The sequence below is a fragment of the Melanotaenia boesemani genome, chromosome 9 (genome assembly GCF_017639745.1).
Source record: "Melanotaenia boesemani isolate fMelBoe1 chromosome 9, fMelBoe1.pri, whole genome shotgun sequence".
Lineage (NCBI taxonomy): Eukaryota > Metazoa > Chordata > Actinopteri > Atheriniformes > Melanotaeniidae > Melanotaenia > Melanotaenia boesemani.
In genome coordinates this window covers 12049499-12076275 of record NC_055690.1, presented here as the reverse complement: position 1 = coordinate 12076275, position 26777 = coordinate 12049499, and the positions used below count along the sequence as shown (strand labels likewise).

Genomic DNA, 26777 nt, shown 5'->3' with positions numbered 1-26777 from the left:
CATACAATGAGGGTCTGTGTATAGTAGCTCTTGCTATTGCTTCGGTGTACCACACGGACAAATGATTGTCAATGGACTATTTGAGACGGATCTCAAGCAGTTACTGCGACGGCTATCTGCGTTTCATCTGCCAGGTTTTTGACTTATTTGCGACCAGATTCCTGTCCGTATCAAGATGGAAAACCAAAGACAGAAAGAATTCATTTCCGATCGAAAATGCCGTGAGTCTTGAAGTTTAGTGGATTTTGTGTGTTTTCACATTCTCCCTCGTTTGAGACGATCGCTCACTTTCAATTTATAGACTTGATAGTCGCACTCTTTCATAATTTAATAAATGTGACATATTTTATATTAAATAGGGTGAAAGTGTACTAGGGATGTCGCATGCCGATGGTCGAAACTCAAGTTGTGCGTGCCATGGTTTTGAATCATCCAGGGTATTCACATTGAATATAGCCTGTTTATTGTGAGCAGAGGTCTGGTCGATAAGAGCAGATTCCTTCCAGCTGTGGCTCCACGAGCGTTTCATCATTTCGCCTTTAATTATACACTGGCGAAGTAGCCTGGTAACACCCCAGTAAATAATATTCAATTACTTTGTAACTTTTTAAAGCCCGTGTGAAAAAATACTTGGGAGTTTACATGGGCCTAATCTTCCTGTAATATTTTAATAGCCTGTCATTTGATTAATTTCCATTTAGTTTAACAGAATTGTTGTAAAACATTTTAACGCTCAGCCAAACATCGCCTCTTTCCTGTAAGTGACTCAATATTTACAGTCCAGATTTTCTTTCTTTTTTCCCCCCCACACATGGGATCATAGCTAAGTAGTTACGTCTTTCTTTCGTCCATGCCCTTACTCTGGTCCATCATAAGCTCAGTGGGCCTCGGTTTTTATAAACTTGTCAGAGACCTACGGGCATGGGAGAGGCGACCCCCGCACAATCTGCTGCAGGGACATTCGTACCCATGTTGGGTGTTGGTTTAGGAGGTATGCCCGGTGGGGTTGGCAACGGGGCGATGGTGGCCACCTCAAGAGGCTCAGCAGTCCCCCAGCTGCACAACGCCATAGTGGAGCGTTTGCGCGCCCGCATAGAGCTGTGCAGAAGGCACCACTCCACCTGCGAGAATCGTTATCAGAGAGGTCAGGCCGAGAGCGCTGACCGGGAACACGAGAGTACACTTCATCTGCTCAACATTGTCCAACAAGGGCCTGGAAACCGCAAGACTAAAAGCAGCCGGGGGTCGAACCAGCAACCCCCTGAGTACAGCAGGGTCAACGGTGAGCAAAAAGGACCAGAGGGCGAACAGAAGATTTCCACGCGCATAGCGGTGAGTTATAAGCAGCTTGTTATGAATTAATTTTAAACTATGACAATTACCACTAGTAATGTGTGCTGATTCTGTTTCTTGGGATGATCCTAACATACAGGTTTTGCCTCAATTCTCCCAAAATATTATTTCGAGTTTACAAGATTTTTTTTTCCTGTACGCCCAAGTTGTCATTTGTTCATAACTTATTTCCATATAGACTATACACTAACAGCTATTACATTTCGTTGGATGGCAAAAAGATAATGAGAAGGTGAAATTGCATTTAAGGTTAATATTCTTAAAATAACAGATCTTTCCCTCAGCAGCACGGTTCAAACTTTAAGGTACATCTTCTTTCGCTTTATTCTTTCTCCTTCTTTTACATTCTCCTCTGGATCTGAGTGTTTTGAACCAGTATATAACACAGTCTGACTCACCTTCTCAATGGGTAAGGTCTAATAGTTAAAAAATGGCCTCTGACCTAATTTACATTACCTGGTTATACAACATAAAGTTAAGGAAAGATGGTTGGAGAAATTCTTAATGAAAACATGACTGCACTGATCGGAGAATCCAATCACACTTATACAAAGCTGTGGTGTGGGTCTGTAACACTAACACTACCACCTAATGTTCAATCAGTTTTGTAACAGAATTAATTAGTTTCATAAAAGACAACCAACAGCTCCCTCTTACCTGCTAACATGTGTTTTTAGTGGATGTTAACAGTGGCAAACATATATTATGTGGCAGTTGAATCTAATACAAATTGTATGTCACAACTTGTAAAGGATAATGAGATTTGGACCATTTTGGAGGCTTGAAAGTAAGACTGCATTTCTAAATGTGAAAATTCAAACAATAGATAGGCTCATCTGTGAAAAGCACTTCCTCAATTGAACCTAATTTGATTATTCCTTTACCAGTGACTATTGCCATCTTAAAATTCCGTTTACTTGTAAAGAAGCTCAAAAGGAAGAATTAAAATGAAAAGTACAAAGACAGCCTTGAAGCTGAAGACACGCTGTGGGATCAGAAAGCTAGTTTGCTAAACAATCCAGTATGAGGAAATGGTTTTGGGGTCATTGGGCCATGGGGAGGTTTTGCACATCCTGCTCAACATGTCAGCATCTCTATTTTGCAACTGATCCAAACAGAGGGATGCATTTGCATTAGGTGCTTTAGTTAAACTATTTAACGTGCACTGTTTACCTTTTTTTGCTGTACAGAAAATTCGGTTTCCTTTGTGTTACATGACCCAAATTCTCTTGAGGTTGCTACCTGTTAATTAATAGGCCTTATCGGGGTGCTCCAAGAAGCTATTTAAATGTTCATTATCTAAATTATGTGCATCTTCTGAGTAAATGATATAAGAATAATAGACAATATTGTATGCACTATGCATGTTCTTCCCAAACAGCAAATTACAACGACCATAAGACAGAATAGGGAATCTTGACTTTGTTTTCAGTGTGCTCTATAGTGCTGATAGGGCTGCCTTCCTGTATGGTATCTGTTAACAGAGCAGTCAGTGAGATGTAAGATTTATTTTGTTTTCTTTCATTGGGCATGAGGGAGTTCAGCATCTAGGCTATGAATTATTTCCCAAGCAGTATTTCAGTATAATGTCAAAAGGGTTACAAAACTCACAGATGTTCCATCTCTGAATGTGCTTGAGATGCTGAATGGAAAAATAAACAATGAAATATTTTTTCCCAGTAAAGCCATAGAAGGGAAGCAATGATTTTTCTGTCATTTTATTTGTCTTCATCACTGAAAATAAGAAAGGGGAAATTTTCTACTACATGTCATGGAGTTGTATCAGCATATGTATAGCTCAAGAAATTCACATGAAAGAAATGTGCGTTCGGCATAGTTCATAGTGCTAATATGATATGGGGTTTATCTCTCACCTGTTAGGTACTGTATGGCAGTGTGATATGGTGGGAGGCAAGACACAACATCATGGATTATAGTGATTGTCTAAAAGAGGTCAGGGAACAGCATCATTATCATGTACTGTTTCATTTTTACTGATGTTGACTCTGGAGCAGTATGTTCTATATAAAACTGATGAGTGCAGCAAGATGGTGAGGAGGAAATGAAGTCCTGGTGTACATGTTCATATCAACCCTGAGGTTACTGTTTTCATAGCTCGTAAAGCAGAATAGAAACCATTGCAGAAAATCTCTCAAACTGCAATGCATCTGTCCAACATTGATACTACAGCGAATTCTTCCTTAAGTTTATCTAAAAGTGTAAAATAAATTATAGGTATTGCAGCTAATGCCTAGAATATGTTTTGATTTTATTATAAAAGCTAAAATATAAACTAATCTGGGGCAAACACCAGAAAAAAACCTTCTGCCATTGCTGAGGTAGCAAATCTGTGCATGTCAGATCAGAACAGATTAGTCGGCCTATTTTCTTAATGTCAAATACATCTGGAAGGACTTGTGCATTTCTTAACTGTTCAAACAAAAGTCGAAAGCTTTAACTGTGGTTAAAAAAAAGGTGAATGTGAAGAATGTGGAACTTCTTGAAGATTATTGTAGTCTGTGTCTGTCTGCGTGACACTGACAGGAGACAATGGTTGACACTGTTTGTCCACTAATGGCGATGTGTTCGCATCGGGAAGAACACCAAACATGAAATTACATGCTGTCATGGCAAACACTGTATTTATTTTATTCCCCAACAACAAAAACACAGTAGAGTTTGGTGAACATTTGTCAGTCTGACAAAATTGTGCAGATCCATGTTGCCGTCTGTCTAAACGTGACAAGACGGGTAACATTTGTTATGCTAGTTAATGCTAATGGAATAAGAGACAAGGAGCTGTGGAGATACAAAATAGAACATCTAAAAGAAAAGAAAAAAAAAACAAAAAAACAAAAAAAACAAACAAACAAACAAAAAGAAAACAAAATAGAACATCTCAAGAAAAAAGCTTTACACTATTTCTTTATTAACTTTTGATAAGTTATTATAACAAGATTTGCATTTTATATTTTACAGAAGCCAAGAGCGGTAATGCTTGCATGTCTTTTTAACGTTTTTTTGCGATAATGGGATAATAATGAATATGTATGATAAATCATTTTGGCTTTTATTGAGTGTGTTTGTGGTGTACTGGGAGTAGTGCTAATTTCTAGTCTAACAGCTACAGGAATGAAGGAACTGCAGTAGCGCTCCTTCACACTTTGGGTGCAGCAGTTTGTCGCTGAATGAACTCTGCAGGGTGGTGAAAGCTCGGTAGGGGTGTGGGGCAGCAGGGAGCAGGGGCTGGCCTTCATCATGGATGAGAGCTTAGCTATCATCCTCCTCTGTCCCAGCACCACCTCAACTGGTGGGTCAAAAGGGCATCCTAGTTAAATTGAGTTGTACTTATATAGCACTTTTCCAGTCAGCTTGACCACTCAAAGCACTTTACACTACCTGTCACATTCACCCATTCACACAAATGTGGAGGCAACAGTTAGGTTTCTTGCCCAAGGACACTTTGATATGTAGTCAGGGAAAGCCTGGAATTGATCCACCAACCTTCCAATTGGAAAACAACTGCTCTTCCTCCTGAGCTACAGCTACCTGCTAGTACACATAAAGTCAAGCCAGTAACAGACGCAAGCTGACATCAGATCAAGAAACATCCATCCATCCATGATCATTGCATCTCACTAAGAACAGATTAACAAAGGATATTCTTTTAGACTAAACCTAAAAAAATGGGATAAAAAAGAAAAAAAAATAGATGAGTTACTTATCCATTCAGAAAAAAGTGATACTTGAATTGAAAGCTTTTGAATAGTCATATTTTAGATGGTGTTTCTTTGTACTACCACTTTTTCAATCTTTTCATTTATAACTGTGTCAGTAAATGCATTCATCACAGAAATAGGTCACACAGTGAAGCTCACAAAACATCAGCCCCGTATTACAATGTTCAGACATTCATTTTCATAAAATCAGGATCCATCATCATCTTTTATCATCTGTCAACGAGATAGATGGTGAGTATGGAAACTAAAGCATTAATGAAACAGCCCTGCCTCATGCTAGCATGCCATGTATTGTCATACCCTATTATCACGTGTTTAACAAATAGCCCTCTAAGCACCTTCTTGAACGATCTGCTGACCATGAAACTGTTTGAACCACAAGGCCCCCATATAAATGTGTAGAGCCACTGAATACATTTCCTGCATGTGTTTACTTTAAGTCAAACAGGCCTTGAAAAAGCTGTAGGCGAGGGATGCCTGGTGATTAACAGTCCTGTGTGCACTGGGAGGATTTTGTTATTACCCAATGACAGATCTGGGAACTATAGACATAGAGCAGAATGCACTTAAACAGTTTGAATGCTGATGTTTTGTCCTGTTATCTTTACCCATTTGGAGCATATGATCCTAGTTATCTGGTGGTGTGAAAGATAAACCACATAATCTCAGTGTTTGAATTTAGGTGAATTTAGGGTTTCTAATAATAATAATAATAATAATAATAATAATAATAATAATAATAATAATTTAACTGTATTAATCCTTGTTTAGAATTTCAGCTTTGCATTTTACCCGTCTCTAGATCTCTAGTGGGCTGCCAAGTTTTGGAGACTGGGGAGCAGTTGGGAGGAGTTAAGGGCCTTGCTCAAGGGCCCATGGTGGTTCACCTCTGTTGGCATGCAGGGGACTTAAACCTGGTTTACGGAGAACAGAAGGTCAAAAAGATGCCAATATTAATCTTACACCTCACAGAATGACCTCACATTTTATTATCTTTGAAATAACAACTTCCAAATGACCACTAGTTTGACAGCTCAGTTAAATAACAAGGAAAAATGAGAATCTTGTGTTCTCTTGTGATAACGTATGGTGCATGAATAAAATGTGCCTGCGTGGGGTGTAAACTGCAAGTGTTACCATGTTTGGCTGTTGAACAGTCTGAATCAGAGCTGCTGGTGGTCTGGTCTCAGCCTGTCTCAACTGTGATGTGAAACAATTAGCCCAGGTCCATGGGGGCCACCCACAGTGAAGCCTACAGCTCCACCCAATCCTATAGATGCCGAAAAGATCCATATTGCTTCCACAAATCGCTTCTATGTTGTCATGAATAGACCAAAGTTTTGTTTTTTTGAGTAGCTTGTCATTTTTTCAGTAGTCCTCATTTTGTGTGGAATCTTGTTTATTGACAGCACTGCTTTTTAGCACCAGTAGTCAGCAAGTACTGCTTGTCTACAAGGCATTGGGATGTGGTATGTTAATGTCTTATGCAGCCCAGGAAGTGACACAGTGACACTGTTAATTTTGTCATCTTAATAGTTACTGTATTATCTTAGTTCTTAAATATGCATGAAGTGAATGTCTTCATGTTTCTCAGTAAACAATTTTACTATAACACTGGACAACTTTTTTTTTTTTTTAGTGTTTGTGATTGCAACATGCTCAAGAGAGACTGCTTCACTGGCCTAGACAAGTTTTTCCTTTTGGTAGCCAATCCAGACAATCTTTAAAGTTCCTTTATAACTGACATTTCTGACTAGAGCATTATTTTTCAATTCTTTTGACTTTGACTCCCTGTACAAAAGTTGTCATAAAAGTGTTTCCCAGTCAAATAAAATGCTTTTTTTATGGCATGATGACAGTACTCAGAATGGTTAGCTCTAGTATGACATATTTTCTGAATGTCAAATAAAAATTTTAAGTGGTTGTCCAAGATTTCATTTTTTTCATATATTTAGGGGCATTTTAACAGGTTTTATAGTGTTGCTTGTTATTGCCTCCAGGAGATAAAACTGTGGAAAATGTTTTTTAGCTCTCATTTCCTTGTTTGTTCAGCTTTGGTAGCTGTAGCTAACTATACTTCTCCCAACAATTTTGGCAAAGCACCTTAAGGAAATTGGATAAGAGTTATTGAGATGTAACAGAATAACTGAATAGTGCAAGGGAAATCATAGAATGCATTCAAGTTACATATTTCAGTCAGCACAGCCTCCTACAACAGAGTTCAGGTTGGTTTTACTGATTGTTGAACTTGTGATGTGTAATGTTAACAAAAATTTAAAGTCACATTAATATAGTTTAGTTTTTATTGAATGATACATTTAAAGTTGTCTAGTATAAAAAATAGTTTTAAGTAAAATCGGTTTTAAAAAAGACATTGTTCATCAAACCAGTAATCATTCAGCAGCACCAGCTGCTGCTACGTGATTGGAAATGTTACTCTCTGAATCTGGGACATTTCTGTACCTGGCAAGAATTGCACTGCTTTCGCCTTCTGAAATGAGTACAATTTTATTCTTTCTGGACTAATTTAGACGTTGTTAACAAGTTCCATCCTATGGTTGCAAAAACAGAAAAAAGAACACAAAATAAGAAAACAAAGACAAACATATGAATCAAGACAGAAGTTTCCAGACACCCAGAGGGACAGTGAGAATGTGTCAAATCAAAGGCATTTATAGATAATGTGTTATACTGTATCTCCAGCAGCATTGTCGTAAGAACCCCCATCACCCTCCCTTTCCTTTCCTTTTTCCCTAGTCCCACACTCTTCCACTCAACCACCCTACCCCTCTCTCTCTCTCATACACACACACCCCTATACAGGCACACACACACACAAAGAACCCACTCCGCTGACTGTACACTCCTTATGTTTTATTCAGCAGCCTATGGGAAGACTCTATCTGTCTTTGAAGAGTGTTGCAGAAATCATGTAGCAAACCCCTCTCATGCTCAGTCTTGTAGGAATGATAACATGCACGTGGTATAAGCTCAGACAAACATGATCTTCTCATTGTCCAGGTGAGCTAGATCTCTTCTGCTGAGCTACGTAACAACTGGACCTTTAGGGTAAATCTATGCTTTGGTTTTTATTGGAACCAGTGTCCTTCCTGTATTTAAAGCCTTTCCTTCAGAGACATTTCCCAGCTGTCTTTGGCTGAAGACCCCAGCATCAAGCCTAGCTGTTAAGAGGGTTAAAAAAGAAAAAGAAAAATGTGAATCAGCATTTACTTTATAATCTCTCCCTGTTGGTATAAGTATTGTTGTTATTTAAGGAGACATTCAATATAGGATGTAAGAAAATTATGTAAAAAAAAAAGTTATGTATATGTTTTGGTATACCTTTACATTATTAAAAAAACATGTCTGATGTGGTATATAGGATTTTTTGTCATATTTTAAAACAGAAAATGTTTCATGGTGATAATGATAATAATTTAGGTTATAGGAAAATGTCAATGTGAGAATTTGCTAAAATAACAGTAAACACAATACCTTCTGGGGTTTTGGATAGTTGGTCAAAACAACACCATTAAATAAAACAACACTTATCTGGAGCAGGTTAGATTTCCAAGGATACAAAATCATAAGTCATCAGATTTACTTGTGCTCTAAAGATGTGGGAGTGGCATTAAATAGATTGATTTGTGCATCCAAAGTAGGCATTCTTGAAAAAATTATTCTATTCTATTATTCTAATTTTTTTAAGCTGTCTTATGGAAACTCCCCATGGTTTGCATGAACATGCATATATCCACAGTCAGAAAAAATGGACTGATTACTGAGTCGATTAATTCAATTGTAGCTCTTCTTGGCAAGAGCTCCATTGCTAATGTTAGTTAAGCCAGATCAACTAATTATACCTTGGATATATTTAGTGTGTTTTGTAGTACAGAACCCTGCTCCTAGGGACCTCCTGTAATTTGATTCTCTGTGTTTTATACATCTAAGGCTTGTTGACACATTTAAAAGTATTTTAAATCACATAGTTTTTTATTTTTATTTATTTTTATATGCATTTAGGCATTTTCGTGTATGTGAAATTTGAAGTTGCATGTCTCTGATGCTTAATTTTGAATTATAAACAGGGATGACTTTTATAGATTTCACAGTAAAAACCCAAGATAGGTGGTCAGCAAGATCTGGGTGGAAAATACTTACACTCTGATTAAATCACCAAAATTAAAAATTGTAAAAGAATTTACAAAAAAACACTGTGCAAATATTTACATTTCTGTGTTAATACTCCAACTTCAAATTAGTCTCTCCAATAGACCTTGTAAATGAATATATGCAGACACTTGTTTCATTGTTTGAATATCAATTACCCTGGAATTCAGTGTTTCTATGCAAGTGAGCCTTTCACTTGGTATTACGCTGAAATACTTACATTCCCAAAGGGTTTGGATTAAAGTCCCCACTGTATCCCTTTGTTGTTGATTTGTGCTTTCAGCAGAATCTCCGTTGTTGCCAACACCTTGTTTAAATTTCAAACATTACATGGACCTTGAGATACAAAAACAAAAAAAAATCCAAAAAACTCATCTGTGCCATTGAAGTTAATGTAGACTTTAGAAAGACTAATAAATTAGTACTCATGTGGTGATGTTAAATAAACCCAACAAAGAAAAAGAATGTTTCATGGCTTTTCATCATCTTGAATATCGACATAAAATTAATTGTTTAAACAATTACTTGTCAAGAAAGATCCCATTGCATTACATATTTTTAGAGAAGACTTGTAGACGTATTTGTTCATGGGAAATTTGATTTCTTCTACTGAGAGAGCTCTTTGAGGTTTGTCAAGTTTTTCCTGCATGACTTAATTGAAGCAAGGGCAGGATTGTGTATGAGGAAAAAGATGGAGGGGAATGCCTTGGAGTGTCTTTCCACGAGTGCTTTGCTACACAGTGCTGAAACTGGAACCCTGTGGGAACAAGCATGTTCAGGTGTTCATGTGCAAGGTGAAGAAAGGAGAGAAATTGCAAAATGAAACACAAGCAGAATTTTTTTGCTTTGCTGTAAAAAAAAAAGGCCTCAATACAGACCCCGGTTTATTCTAGTATTAAAATATGTATTTTCAACACCAATGTTATAATTTACTGTTGTGCTCAAGAGCTGACAGTTGTGCGGTCGGATAAACAGGGAGCTTATCTAGAACTGTTCTCACACTTATCTGACAATCAGCCACCTGATATGGCAGTTTCCTGGACTTGTTGTAGATGCTGTTGTAAACAGATCAGATTATCACAGCTGCCACTGGTGAACCGGGCGTGGATATCCATTTGTTACTGTGTTAACACAATATGTTTATCACTACATGTCAACTTTACAAAGCTTTATAGGCTTTCTACAAGGCCTATTTATCTAACAAAACCATTTGAAGCTCAAATGAATCTAAATGAATCTTTTGCTAAAGAACAAAGAGTGCATGGGTTCAGAGAAAAACAGCTATATTTGCAGCATGATTTCAAAGAACCCATTCTCCCCAGGGTCATTACCCTCCTCAGGAAATGAGAAAGTGGGCTCCTGATGTCACCAGCAAGCAAACCCCTAACACAGAATTCTGGGTTAAACTGGGAGAGGGTAGGGGAGGGCCCTCCTAGATCAGAGTTCAGGCATGTTTACATTACAGCTCAGGATATTTCTCAGAGCCTGACCAAGCTGCTGAAATTCCCAGGCTCCAGAGTTGCAGAGTGCTGAAAAGAGGCACAAGCATTCCCTTATTCTTCTCTTCTCTCCCTCACTCTTCTGTGCTCTAGGGTCTAAGTCATAGTTCAACTCCATTTGCATTGAGGTAATGTTCTCTTCTTTGCTACACACATCATTGGGGGAATTTTATAGATGTTGAATATTTGTAAGGTGAACAACAAAAAACAGGATTACATAGACAATATTTGTCAATATGTTGCCGTATCTGCAGCCACAGTAATAGAAACAGTTGCAAGCAAAGCTGTGCATTTTCTTGTATGTTGCCCCTGACATCTCTTTTTCTCCTTATTATTATTATGTTTTGGAAAGATTTTTTTATTTAAATGTTGCAGCAGTTGAAACAAAACAAACAAACAAACAAAAAAAAAAACAAAGAAAAGAAAAGAAAGGCATCACTGGTCCCATTTTTTATTCTGATGTCTGAATACGTAATAAACTAACACAGTGAACCAGTATTAGTTTGCTTGTTTGATATTACACACCTTTCAGATCCCATATCTATGGTTGGTTCCATGGATGGAGTTTCATGTAGCACTACCACTTCACCCAGTCTTTTGGTGCTGCTAGCTTGTTTAAATAATATAATTAGTTTTGGTTTGAGTGGGGACTTCAAAGAATAATTCTTGGTCAGTGCAACTTGGATTGTATTTTTTTAGTTTTCAACATAACTTATGGTTTTGATGATTGATTTATCGAGGACTGTGACGTTATTGCTAAAAAGGATTGACATTGGGCAAAATAAAATGAGGACCAGAACATTAGATAGTTTAAGCAAGCTTGAAAGCTGGATAAATTGTTTTAGAGAAGGAAACGAAGGAAAACAAAACACCCAAACTGTTTGTAAATATTCATTGCATGTTTGATCTAGCCTACTCACTTGTTGTTTGCGCAATTTTTCTGTCAAAACTTCAGTGTGTTGATGCCCAGTTAAGACTTTTAGGCTTATTGTTGATGTATTAGCTGAATACAGTAAGCTTCGACTAGGAAAAATTGTGCATTGCTCCAGGAGTAGTGCTTGATTTGTGAAATAGATTGGTAATAATTCTTAGTTGTCATAAATTAGGAGAATCTGCCATAAAAAAAAATGTATTATTGCAGTATCTATAAAAAACATTGTGACAGTTGTTTAATCTTTAACTATCCTTGCCATTTTTGTTGGAAAAGTCACACTCATTATGAATATGGAATGGTATAAAGAACTGTTAAGTGTACCAAAAAGAAAAAGTCAAATATAAAACAAGAAGCACAAAGCTAAAGTATCGATACAATGTCATCTGAAACAGAACCACCTGTATTAAGCATATGTTGGAATTCTCATCAGTTTTTTAAAAACTTTTCTACAGTTTTAACGGACATTATATCCTCAGCTATGAGGTAGGTTAGTGATTTGGTGATGGTCTCATCCTTAGTTTAAGGCAACACAGGTAATAATGTAACATTTATTATTTTAAGGTAAACAAACCAACTGCAGCTCTGTCAATCATAATGATATCTTAATAATGATGGCATTGTTGAAGGTGGTTGACCAGGTTAGTGATAATGGCAGAGCCACACTCCCTGCAGAACGGGGTCTCTACTAATCCCTCACCTCTATAGCAGAATTCAAATAAGTCCCTAAGTGCTGACAGACCTTTTGTTTTCTTAAATAATTTTCATCAAGTATAATTAATACATTGTCAATATTTCATTTTTTAAATCAAGGTTATTGTCAGTACCAACACCCTTAATTCAGGAATCAGCAAAAAGTCAGGAAGCTAATCGTCAAACGCTGTGTTGCAGTCTGTATGCTTAGCCTGCTGAAAGCGTGAGATACAGGTCTAAGGAGTAACATATATGGCCTTGTTTCTTGTCTGAGCTCTCCCAATAAAACTGAGAAGTGGCAGCTAGAATGTTTGTGTTAGTGCTGTGGTGAGGTGAGGTGTCAAGGTGCTGAGGTATGCTTTGGCGCCTGCTCTCTGTCCAGCTTGCCTAGAGGTGCATAGAAAGTACTTCTGCATCTCCAACATACATGGAAGGTGAAACCAGAAGAGGATCTCTAGTCTATCTGCCCCCTTGAATCATCGACAGTCTGTGTTTAGCAGGAAACAGAGCAATGGTGGCAGAAGTGCTGCATGATGTGATTATTTTATACTGATTTCAGCTCTTTCTGAGAGTTAGGTATGTGTCTGAAGATTTTGTTTGGATTTCAAATTAGAGCTCATACTAGAGCTTATCTTAAATGTATTACTTGGTTCTTTATAGCAGAAATGTAATGTTAAAAAGTACATTAAAGAGTTTAATTTCAATAATGCTTATAGGCATAAAACTTTCAAGGATTATAGTCACCTTAGGATAATAATCTTTTTGCATGTCAAGTTTTAGAAGATTATTATACTTGAATATGCAAATGAAGTATTGTTTAGAAAAATGTGCTATAACACAGAGAATTCCACACCATAATTTCTAACACTGGATAAAGCCAAGTTTTAAATTCTTGTTTTATTTTGTTCATATGCTTGAGACAAATACTTCTAATGAGGAAATTGAAAATTGTTTTTACAACTCAGTCAATCAGAATATCCTATTGCCACTACAAGCACTAGGGGCCGGTTCAAAAAATTTAATCCAGATAAAAGCTATCTGGATTTGGGAATCCTATTTTTCAGGACGGCGGATCACGTAATCCAGCTTAATTTTACATCGGTTGTTCAAAGCATATTAGATTTGGATCACCCTAATCCTGTTTTTCAGGATCACCAAATCCAAATTTCCAGCATGTGATTCAGTGTGGGCTTCCAGGTATGTGAAGAATAACAGGTAGAAGAGCCAGTATGGGGTCATTTTAAAGTACTTTTTCCTTTTATGACAACACACAGGAAGTCATGAACATCCACTTCTATGTATAATTTTATGACTTCTCATCAAAGCCACAAAAACAATAAAACTGATCTGTTAACAACTACATTGTGGATATTTCGGGAATGTCTTAAAAAAAAAAAACGCAATGTCCATCTCTGTGACAATGTTAATGATGCACCTGAGCCCCGTGTTGAGGTACCGGCCCAACCTCTGGCATTTTGTCAGAATGACGGACGCACTGGGCTTGTAGTGAGGGATGCAATCATTAGACATGATTTTTGACAGGTTCTTTTCTGATATTAACAGTGCTGACTGACAGGAAGCCAGATTATTATATGTGTGTTTGATATAGAATTTGTTTGGGGTTTATTTCAGTAGGGACAAGATGATGTTATGTTTTATTCTTGCTTTACTATGCTGAAAGGCTAATAGGTACTGTTACAACCCGGCTCACGGTTATAACAAATCAACTCCGAACAACCAAGAAAACCAATTATAATTATTTATTAAACCAAAATTAAGACAAAATAATATAACCATGAAGTGTGATTGTCTGCAATATCAGTAATGTCAGGGCATGCTTGGTTGTGTGTATAAATATAATGAATGCAGTGTTGTATGATGTAGAATTAAACCAAACACAACAATGAGGTGCAGCGGCACAGGTGCGGCCTGGGAGCGGAGCAAGGAAAGAAGAGAGCGAGGCCGATCGTAGGCGGGTCTTTTATACGCACCGCCGAATACCCCAGCTGCACCTGCACACAAACATAATTAACAAAACACAGCCACAACGCAGACGGGGTCGTAACAGTACCCTATGCCTATTTTAACCTCTTTATCACTGTAACAGTTAAACAAGTCAGGTGGAAAATACAAATGTAAGCATATGCACCGAATAAAAAGATCTATTATTTGATCAACCGTTAGGTTGTACTGCATGTTCTTCCTGAAATCCGCCTTGTAATTCTACCCTTAATTGGGATCGGGATAATCCTGTTTTTTGGATCAAAGTTATCCGGATCCTACTCAAATGTTTTGAACATCCGATTTCAAAATCTGGATTTCCCTTTTGAACAACCCATTTTCAAGATTTGGTCCTATCCGATAACTGAAATTCGATCAGGTTATGTTTGAATAACTGGGCCTAGATGACATTCATGACTATTTTTTTTAGTGTAGAGTTGTGAAAATAAGAATTGTATTTTCATTAACTCAACTGAAAGCTATTTTTTGTCGATATATAAATAAATTTTAAAGGAAATGTGCAACCTAAGAAATAGTCAAGTAAATATGAGCAGATTAACAAATGAATAAGTAGAAAAATGGAATAAAAAATGTTTGTTTGTACTGTAACATAACATAGCCATTGTCTTGATTACATTAAAAAGCATGTGCAAAAATCCATACATGCATACATACTAGTTTAAATGTTACAATAATACCATGACTTTTAGACAGTCATGATATGAAAACATAATTTTGTTTAAAAATTAATAATTTGATAAAAAAAAAAACTGTATATAGTATTTAATCCTTCTGGTAAACCCAGGTGGTGAAAGTTGCCTCTAAAAGATGAGTGTGAGCCTCCCACCGGTTAAGGAGTAAATTCTATAACATGAAAGCAGCTTTTAAACTGGATTGCAGAGTAAATCCAAATAAGGCATGTCATCTTAATAAAATATTTAATATGTTACAACATAGGGTCAATACCAGTTCATACGTCTAGTCTATTGGTTGGCCTTGAATACCAGCATGATCTACACAAAAATTAATTGTGAGAAGATGTGTTAAGGGGATCTTCAAAGCAAACTTGCCTCCTACTAAATGGTGCTCGACACTATAGGAAAGGAGATATGTGTTGGGTGATGTGCGAAGTTATGCCTTCCAGTGATTAATAATAAATTAATTATTAAGCCCTACATCAGTTTTCCACTGTGTCAGTCCCCGACAAGATCACGTCAATATTCTGTTATGCAGCATATTAGAGCACAAAATTATGAGAAAATGAAAAAATGCTAAACTTAGAAAAGTGCAGTCATACACACAACGGTTCCTGTAGTTGGACCTCTCTCAGTTTATATGTGCTTACTGTTCTTGTAAACTAAGACAGCAGTTGATAGTTAAACAAGTAAGGAATCATTCTTCTGCTCATCTGCTTTAGGAGAAAAATGGTGATGCTGCATTCTTCTCATAGCTGTTAGTGAGAATCTGTGGTTATGTGTGTGTATGCATGATAACAAGAAAGAGAGAGTGAAGAGAACATTCCTTTCTCACTCCCACTCTTCTCCACCACACCCCCATTGCTACTCACTGCCACCCCACCCCCAGTTTCCTTCCTGTGCTTTTTTTAGTCTATTGGATGTTTTTCCCACATCCGGCAACAAAGCCAGTCTTTTCATGCCATAATCTAACAGCATGGCGTTCTGTGGTTCAGCTGTACACAAGCATGGCCAATTGTGTGGTTCAACTGTTCACAAGCACGGTCAGTTGTTATTGATCCACTGAAACTAAATAAACCAGTATTTCCTAACTTTTTGAAATCCTTCACCCACTTAAGGTGTGGAGTGTCTACTTCTAAAAACAGAAATTGTACTAATGAAAGAGTTGCCCATACTAAGATATGGCAATGTGCAAATTTACTAATTTCAATGAATGAGACCAAATTAATTTTTTTTAGGTTTTCTATTTACTTTCTCTTTTCACAAATTTAGTTAAACTTGAGTTAGTATTTAGATTTATATTAGTCATAGATCTACACTATACATATATTTTGTTATTGTTTGAAATGCATCTCTTTGAATTTAGAAAGAATTGCACTGCACTGTTGCCGATGGTTGGCTATTTCTAACCAGTTAAATCTTTCGTTGTAGCAGCTTTAACTGACACTGGCTTTGTGATGGATTTAGCAAACTGGACCGTAAACAGTATCAGGACAGAGGATTGGATTGAAAACAGGTTTATTGAATAATAGTGAGTGGCTTCCAGGAAAACCGGGTCCGGTCTCGTAGCCCGCTAGCCTGCGAGAATAGGAGAGCCAAGGTGAGAACAGGTGACAAAATGGGGATTTATGAATACAGATGATTACGTACCGGCGGGAGAAATTGGAGCGAGCCGGCAGAATTCCTGTACTGCAATAACAGTGAGGAGATCCGCTGCGTCTGTCGGGGCTGCTGAAACAGGATGGGTTAGCAAGGGAAGATAATGGTTAAACTGAGACTTTGAGTTGGGTATATGTCCAAAGAAGGGGAGGGGGTCCGGATGGTTCCTCCAGCGGAAGGGAGAGAGAAACAGGTTGCGTTAATCCAAGATCCAAATCCACATCCAAATCCAAAATCCAAATCCAAATCCAAACTCCAAATCCAAATCCAAATCCAAACAGACAGTCCAAGGGTCAGATTATCAGCCGGGTCAAATAACAGAAAGATCAGAGTTACCAGACAGGGGACAGGCAAAAATCCGGATATCCAGGTCAGAAACGGGTCGGAGATCAAAAACAGGCAGGCAGGCAGAAATCAGGGCTGGAAACGTGCAGGGAGTTAACCAAGACGATCTGGCAAAGGAGTGGTGTTGTGCACTGGTATATAAAGCACGCAGCGCAGGTGGAGCGCATCAATAATCAGGAGCGCACTGGAGGAAGGATGCCTTCAGGGACAGCTGGGAGATTCCGACTATAGGCAACCACCGTGACAGGCTTTAGGAACTAAGTTTTATACACTCTACGCAAACTGTTGTTTGCATAGAATAGATAAAGTAAGCTAATTTTAATCAATCAGAATTATTTAGGCTGACAACTTAAAAGAGTATTTACAGTTTGTTTTTGTTTTTAGCGATTTCTTACTTATGGTAGACAGTGGTCAGACACAGTTTGGAGAATCAGTAGCTTAGCTGATCAGAAGCAAACTGAAGTCCATCAATCCATCTATCTATTTAGCAGACACATTTATTCAAAGCGGGAAGCATAAATCGGGTCTTCTTCTACCTTTGGTTCGGTGAATCTTGGTCATAGCGAGATGAAACTTCCAGCTGTGGAATCTGTGAGATGTGAGCTTTCAGTAGAGCCTTTTCTTTGTCAAATATGCAAATATGACGTGAAAATATGAAGAGCTGCAGCTCCATCAACTGTTTGAAATATCAACAAAAAATATTTTTAAAAACTATCCAAATTTGAAACCACCAACTTATATCACTATAAAATTCTTATGGTGCTGAATAAATGTGCATTTCCTTTACCACAGTCAGCTTTTGGCCATGGGTTTAGGTTTTTGTGATCTTGCCATGGTTAGTTGTGTTTATCCTCTTTCTGTTTTGTTGTTCTTTTTCTTGTGTGGAAGGCTGGTTTTGCTGTCCTATTGGTTCCTTGTCTTGTTTGGTTTCCTGTTGTATTGTATTTTATAAGTTCATTCCTGATTTTGGGTCCTTACTCTGCCGCACCGTTAAGAATTGAAAACATTATGTCTCTATATTCATTATTGAGACGCTCTTGTTCCACAGAGTTACCATTTACAAGAGTTGCGCCTAGTGTGATCATTCTACCATTCAGATAACCGAGAAAAATTATTGGTTCGTAGTCATCTTCAGTAGTATCTATGGCAGATGATCTAAAAATGTTTTTGACCATCTTTTCAACAGTGGCTCCCACAAGCTTACATACATTGCAGAAAGGCATGATTGACTTAATTTGTAAACTAAACAGTGACAACTATCTAGGACAAAGGCTATATGTAAAATGACCTGTCTTTAGAAGTACGCATAATAAAGCAACTGTGACATCATTAAAGATGACATCACAGATGATTTAATAAAGCAAAGTTTTAAACATTCCATGCGGCCAGGCAGCCTTGATGTTGTATAATGTTGCCATAGCAACCAGAGGCATTAGTCTTACATTGATTTACATCATAGCTGTTACTGCCTTCCACCTTCCAGGACAGACTTCGGGTCTGAGGGGAAGCCCTTGTTGGCCAGACATGTGAGTGTGGCTTTCCCCTGGTTGAGTGCTTCACTGGAGGGGGGCAGCACTGTCAGGGTGGGATGGACTTGACCCACTGCAGAAAGAGAGGAAACATTGCTGATATTAGATGAAATTTCTCACTTTTAGTTCAGTAACCATAGTAACGAACAGGCATCACTGCTGAACCAGAGCAACAGACCGGTTTCAGTACTAACGATAAAAATGTTCAAGACAATTTGTTAAATGTTTTCAGTTTCTTCTGAGTCACATTACTTCAAACTAAAAATCCAAATTAGAATTTAAAACCAGAACTTCAATCTCCACATTATCCTATTAAATCTTTGCATCATTAAATACATTTCTTACTGTTTTTTTTTAAACAAATAACTTTATATTTTATGTCATTTCTATAATTATATATCTTTAAATCCTTTCTCTGAAGCTCCCTACACTAATCACTGCAAGATTAAGTCGAACAAATGATATTTGTTATTACAGTCTAATATTGTCCTATTTTCTTTTTCATCAAAGGTGTTTGGCCAAAAAAAGACATCAAATCATGCTCCCACATGAAGTAATGTGTAGTTTTGTAACTGATATGTGTCATTCAGATAAACTGCAGCCCTGTTTATTAATCAATGTCATCAAAATTTCAGCCTGAGTTTACATCAAAAAATACTGACAGTCCTCACAGTGAGACTGACAACGTGGGTCAGTATTTTTGGTTTCCATTCACAGAGATTATACGTTTGGACAGACAAGCTAAGTTGATTAAACAAAACCTTTAGCTTGCTACGTTTACAGATTACAGTTCATGTGCCATGTCAGAAATATTTTTGATCCTCATCCGTTTTCATAATTTGAATAATTTGCAGTAGAAATTTAGAATTTTTGGGGGTTTTTTTGACACTGAACTCCACATCAAAACCGATCAAATCAATAAAAGTCAACCACCGTACTGTTTAGATATCAAACTATCCTTAACACTGAAGACAAGTAAATATTTGATTCAGATATAAAACTTCTTTGAAAGCTTAGAATAACCAAATATTACAAATTTCATTATCAGTGAGACAAAATATCAGACAGGAATTTTACTTAAGATTGATTTCATGTTTCCAAATATATAATCTGACTCAATCAAGAAATTACACAAATCATATAAAACAACATTTATAAATGACTAATTTTCTGGGTAGAAAATAAAAAAATGTGATATGAATTTATAAAGAATGAAATGTCTTACAGTTGACTTCCAGTCTGGTTCCTCCACCGAGTGAACCAGTGATACAAAGTCATTGATCCACCAAAAACTTTAGACAGCACAGTCCAACAAGTGTCCATAATGTATATGTTTATTAGGAATATGAAGGTGTTTCTCAGTTTTTCTCTAGGATTTTTTTTTTCCATTCCAATAATAAATTCTCATGAATACAATAAATACAGCAAATGACAAATGTGACATTTTCTGCATCAAACTACAGTAAACTCAATAACTACTAGGTGTACACAGTTGTGCTGGTTAAGCGGGTCTTGTGTAGTGGAAGGTTGCCAGTTCAATTCCATTCAATCATCTTTGGATAAGACAACAAACATTGTCACCTATAACTTTCTGACTGTAAAGAAAAGAAAAAGCTGCATATTGTAGAAAGACTTTATATATGACAAGGAGTCCTGGGTCAGTGTGAACGGGAATTAGAAAAATATTAAATTCAAATGCAAATTCAAATCCTTTATTGTCCCCAGAGAGAAATTGATTTTGCAGCCAGAACACACAAAATAGGACAGACATCACATCAAAAACATCAAAAAACAAAATCAGAACCAATGGCATATGTCAAAAAGAGATTCACACAATCCAAAACAATAAAAGAGCTTAAAATAAGTTAAATGAAATCACAGCTAAAAACAGAGAGAACAACTCTGTCACCGTAGTGGCCATTACTGTTAAGTAGATGAACATCATGTAGGGACAAACAACACTTTAGGTCTCTTTGTCCTCGCTTTCCAGTTTATTTTTCATCGTCTTTCTTCATGACCATGTTTATGTATATAATCTGGTCTCAGCTCCTGTCTATCCAATTTTGATGATTTTTGGTCTTCTCTATTGGTGCTGCTCAGTGAATCCAAAAGGCAGCAATTCTTCTTTTCTGTTTACCAGAAGCTGACCTCTGATTGGTATAGAACGATCACGTGACGGCCATACCACCTCTTTCGAAGTAAAATACTGTTACGGTGAACAGTAGCTAGTGCCGATTTACGGCGGTGATCACGGGACTTCTACAAGATAATCAGCTCAGAACATTTGGAGTTAAGCTAAAGGTAAACCGGTCTTTTTTTTCGAAGAAGAATTGTGTGGTCCCCAGACTGTGGAGCGAGACAAAACCATAACATGGTTGACCTTACGGCCTATATAGTGTCCTGGTGTCAAGTGCACATGTGGACGCTCTTATGCCTGAACAAGGTGTTTGTTATGGATAATCCATGACGAGCAGTCCAATAACAAAACACCACACGGATTTAGATCAGGGGGGCCATTCCTCCCAATCATACCCCTCCAGGTCTCACTGTCATTGCCCACATGAGCATTGAAGTCCCCCAGCGCAACGAGGAAGTCCCCAGAAGGCGTGCTCTCCAACACCCCTTCCAAGGACTCCAAAAAGGTTGGGTACTCTGAACTGTTGTTCGGTGCCTAAGCACAAACAACAGTCAGGGTCTGTCACCCCACCTGAAGGCAAAGGGAGGCTACCCTCTTGTCCACCGGTGTAAACCCTAACGTACAGGCACCTAGTTGGAGGGCAATGAGCATGCCCACACCTGCTCGGCGCCTCTCACTAGGAGCAACTCTAGAATGAAAGAGGGTCCAGCCCCTCTCGAGGGTAGTGGTTCCAGAGCCCAAGACGTGCGTCGATGTGACTCCAACAATCCAAGCCGGAACCGCTCAAGCTCACACACCAGCCCAGGCTCCTTCCCCACCAGAGAGGTGACATTCCACATCCCTAGAGCTAACTTCTGCAGCCGAGGATCAGACCGCCAGGGTCCCCACCTTTGGCCACTACCCAGCTCACACTGCACCTGACCCCTATGGCCCCTCCTGCTGGTGGTCACCCTTTTGAGCTGAGCCCGACTGGGCCCCATTTTTTTTTTTTTATTTAATTTTTTTCTTTTACTTTTTTTTTTTTTTACATTATTACTCGGACAGTATAAAGGGTCTTATAATATGAAAACTTAGTAGTTTCAGAGGTTTAAGTGACTCAACATCCTACGTATGGGAAATTCTTGTTGGATAGGTAAGCTGTCCCATTTCACAAACGTAAATAGACTTCAGAATGTGCAGACTACGCAGGACACTCCGTTGCAGTCTCCGTTATAGTCTGCACACTCCGAAGTGTGCAGACCCTGAATTGGGACACACTGTCCAAAAGCACTCAACCTTGGTCCTTGCGCAGTCCATGAGTATAGACAAAAACATTTAAAAAGTTTAAAGTACTATAACATGTCGTAGACTTTTAATTAGAGAACAGCTGGAGTTCATAAAGTACTTAAAATGGCACTTTAACTTTAGGATATTTCATTTTCGGCCATGGATATTATCTATTTCTTTTTCTACAGTTTTGAATTGAAATGCGATTAAATGCATTTTTCCAGACATTACTACAGTTTTACAATAGTAATGCCTCTGTCTATTATTTGATTCAGTCGTCCACTAAAATCCATTTAAATAAAAAAAAAGTTGCCTTTTTGGGGCAAATATTGTTATGTGATTAAAATGTGATTAATTGAGATTAACAAATTTTATTTTTTTAATTTTATATCTATATATATATATATATATATATATATATAAAACTACTTTAGAGACGCAAATGTTACGAGACTTTTCAAAAAGGCAAGTTAATATATATTTTTAATGAAGAGCCACCACATTTTTATTTCCATTTTTAATGTTTTAAAATAAAGAAAAACATAAAACCTTTATAAAAAAAAAGAGGATAGACAGACTTTCTGCTAAGGAATGTAGATATTTGTGGAAAATGATGTAAAAGAAAGGGAAAAAAAGTCCATGGTTTCCAACCTAATGACAAGAAAGATAGATTTAAAAAAAAATATTTTAGCCATGTATTTAGAGGCATTGTGGAAGGTCCAGAGAGACACTCCAGAGTTGCAGGTTGGAGACCCCTGATGTAGTGTTTTTAAACCAAAACTTACTGCATTTTCTTTTTATAGCTGTAGGCCTTTTTTTAAAGGAAAGAGACATTTTGCGCTTAATCGCAATTAATCGCATGACATGCTGCGATTAATCGCGATTAAAAATTTTAATTGTTGCCCAGTGTATATATATATATATATATATATATAGAGAGAGAGAGAGAGAGAGAGAGAGACAGAGAGAGAGACAGACAGATAGATAGATAGATAGATAGATAGATAGATAGATAGATAGATAGATAGATAGATAGATAGATAGATAGATAGATAGATAGATAGAAATCCTGTAGGTACATTATACTATACATCATATGTGGTAGTGCATTACATTATACTGAGACAACTTTAAAAAGCACTGATTAAATTACTAACAATAGTTCAGTGTTCATCCCCATTGCCAGTGAATTATTTCCCTGGGTAAGAGGGAATTTACCCCTCCGTTGTACTGCCTTGGCAGCATTTGAATCACTAGGCTCATCTGTTTTGCCTGAAGTAGTCAAAGCGAGGGAGAAAAACAGCTGTCTAGTCAGTGAAGGGACGCCTTGCCAGTTGAGCTGTGAAATCCACACAAGTAAGCAGGATAATCTCTTCCACCCCAGACCAAATATTATATCCTGTGATGGAACTACTACTTTCATGTGTGCAGCCTTGACCTAACAGGATGTAATTTCATGTGACTGCAGCATATGAACAAATATGACATCATGAGTCTCATCACATTTCCATTGTTGCTTTTTGTTTGATTGACATTTTTACATACAGCATAAAAAGCTGAAAAGCAACATTTTGATGTGTTTTTATCTGTTATCACTATTACAGCCAGTGAATATCACAAACTGTTTTCATATTGTGAGTCTGTGATGTTTTCATGAATGTGTGTGTCATGGTAAAATGGGTTCCTGGTGGCACGTGCTGTGTCAAAAATATCACTGAAGCAGTTCTGAGTACTTTGTTTCCAAAGTGTCACAGCCAGGCTAAGTGCAATCAAAATCAACCTCTTACATTATCAGCTTACCATACAATAAATGAGTATGACTTAAATAATATTTTACTTCAGTATTGCCTGTTGGGTTTACTCCTCAGAAAAATAAATGTGTCAGTGTATTAACTAGTGTCCTGTGGATGGGAACTTTATATTCCTTATAGTGCTCTCACCATTAGGATAAAAATGACTTATTATAGGATGAAGGTGATCACTTAGAATAACTTTGAAACTATACAAGCAACCTCCTTCGAAGAAAAAGGGTCACTTCCCAGTATAATGGATCACTTTTTCAGAGTTAGGTTTTTCTTGTAATTTGTCAGTTATCTCTGTTTTGTAGTTTGGCAGGAGTGTGTTTCTAAACAATGTTAGAATAATATTAAATATTAAGACCACTTTGTTTCTACGTTTTTTACTTCTAGGAATTGTTTTGGGATCTGATGAGCTATAAGACCTTGAAATTTTTTTCTTCTTCTTCTTATTATTATTATTATTATTATTATTATAATTATTATTTTATTTTATTTTATTTTTTTTTTTTACTTTATCAGCTTCATCTACAAATCTGCCAAAATCCAAAATCTAACCGGCTGCTTCACTTTATTTCACTTTGCATGAGAGTCAGCAACCACTTCATGGGAAAGTTTTTTGTTTTGTTTTGTTTAGTTTTGTTTTGTTTTTTTTTCCTCCTGAAAAAACTACCTGAGAGCACCGCCCCCCCCCCCCCCCCCCCTCTCTCTCTCTCTCTCTCTCTCTTTCTCTTTGTTTCTCACCAGCTGCAACATGTAACAAGACTAAAGCATTGGTTTATAAAACCCAACAGACACACACAAGAACAGCTTGCATGCAGAAACTTGCTTAAAGATATGGCTTTGCATCAAACTGGAACTCTCCCTGCCACTGTGGGGTAGCTCAGAGATGTTAATAAATAATTTTTCCAAGTCCAAGTCAAGTCTCAAGTCTTTGACCTCAAGACCATAGAGAGGAGGGCCAATATGTTACACTTTAATGCAGGGATTGTTAACTGTCCTGCAGGTTTTAGATGTTTCCTTGCTGCAACACACCTGATTCACATGACAGCATGTTGTCAACTTCTGCACAAGCCTCGTAATTACCCTTTAATAATTAGATTTTGTTGTATTGCAGAAGGTAAACATGTAAAATCTGCAGGACAGTCGCTTAACAGATTCACAGTTGGCGATTCCTGCACTAATGCATCAGAAAAATCTTAAAATAAATAAATATATAAATAATAATAAAACGGTGGGGGCAGAAATAACTGTGTGACATTTTAAATGGGATTTTAAAAACTCAATATTTCACTTTTTTTCAATTTAGATCCAATACTTGCAAGTGTAGTAAGTATTTCTTACATTCCTAAATCAGTAACAGCTGTACTTTTCTAATAAACACACCCAGTAAAACCATGTTGTTTACAGTGGGTCCGATCCCAGTTTGGTCCAAGTTTAATGCCATCATGGCAAGTCAGCAGTTTATGGAAACTGTGTTCATTATATGTCTAATTTTTCTTCTGAACACATTCAGTGGAGCCAATCTGATAGAGTAATTTTTTTTAGTACAAACTAAGTAACAAGCTAATGTTTATACCACTGTGGCTGTAAGCTCATTGCTAACATAGATGCTAACATTAAGCTATCATATTACAGTGACTAATATCTCTGTTTTAAGGTGGGTGAAAGTGGAAGTGGTGGATCCAGAGTCCCAATTTTTTTTTTTATACCCAAAAGTTACAACAGTGCTTCAGCAACAGATGTGCTCACCAATGCTGCCACTGTCTTTTTGATTGCACATGCAGACGCATCTGTGTTTGTATGACGTTACGTCAGTGTTATGCCTGGGAAAATGACAGCAGACAGGAGATCAGAAAGGGAGGAGATCATTAAAAATGAAAATGTTTTTTTTTCTTTTACATCATTAGAATGCAATACCTGTGTGAAAAGGACTGTAGGCATTCATTTGATGTCTTGTCCTGGTTGTGTAACAAGTTTGATCGCAGTATTCACACTGCAGACTTCTTGCACCTTAACTTCATAGATAAATTCATAGAGAAAATTTTACAGTTTTTTAACTTCAATTAGAAGTGCACTTCATTTTTTATTTTTTTATTTTTTTAACTGAAGTGTTTGTTAATAATTAATTGGTTTTATCATATCCACTTGAATGTTTTTCCCCTTTATCTTAACTCTTTGCTTTTGCCTTATTTCTTTTTTAATTATGAGTTTGTTGGGCAAACATTGGTAAGGCAGGCATGAGTTGCAGAAGAGGCGTGACAGGGTAGGAAAGTACTGCGAAGGAAGAGTTATGGTGTGTTCAATTTGTACTCGGAAGTCGGATCTGGGAACTAGCAGTCTTTCTTAATGGGTGATGTCGGAGCTAGTGAGTATTCCCCAACTTTCTGAGTCAGATGTCCGACTTCAAGGGGCAGTCGTGTTGCATTTCCAACTAGAAACTTTGAAAATTTGATGTCAGAGTACAAATAGAATGCACCGTTATTCTCAAAATGATTAAGTCATCCTTGTCAGATTCCTGTGGTTATAGAAAAAACTTACCAAAGTGTATTGTGGAATACCTGTGAAGCCTGTAAAGCATGTCATTAAGAAGTTGCAATGAAAGGAGAAATACATCAAATATGCTTCACCACCTGCAGAATAACAACCAGCTGTGTATTCCAAAGTAAATGTCAATTCACAACAACTAGATTAACTTAAATTAATATTTACCTAACGTAACAATGAATGTTATAGTGTCATTTGCAATTTTGTGATTGTTTTATACTTGGGTGGTGGTGAATTCAATGTGGTCATTCCTTTTATTTGTTGTAGGCGTGCAATGACCTGTATAAACATTTTTAATTTCAGGTATGTGGTCTTATTTAACTTACGTTCACTGTTGCAGTACTGTTTATGTTTCAGACAGCAGCTAGACTGGTAAAAAAAAAAAAGAAAAGGCTGGAAATCAAAAGCCAGCTAGA

At 37.2% G+C, this 26777-nt stretch overlaps 1 protein-coding gene and 1 long non-coding RNA gene across 2 annotated transcripts in view; one reads left to right on the top strand and one right to left on the bottom strand.

The window, feature by feature from the left end:
• zmp:0000001236 (mastermind-like protein 2) overlaps window positions 1-26777 on the top strand; it is a 49571-nt gene continuing 22794 nt past the window's right edge. The window contains exon 1 of the mRNA XM_041994314.1: window positions 1-1332. Coding sequence (XP_041850248.1) covers window positions 922-1332 — 411 coding nt within the window. The 5' untranslated portion in view covers window positions 1-921. The remainder of the gene's footprint in view (window positions 1333-26777) is intronic.
• On the bottom strand, window positions 16642-17112 carry LOC121645707. The gene is made up of 3 exons (XR_006011496.1): window positions 17078-17112; window positions 16733-16813; window positions 16642-16660 (listed from the first exon to the last, which is right to left on the bottom strand). It is a non-coding gene; the product is annotated as an uncharacterized LOC121645707 (long non-coding RNA).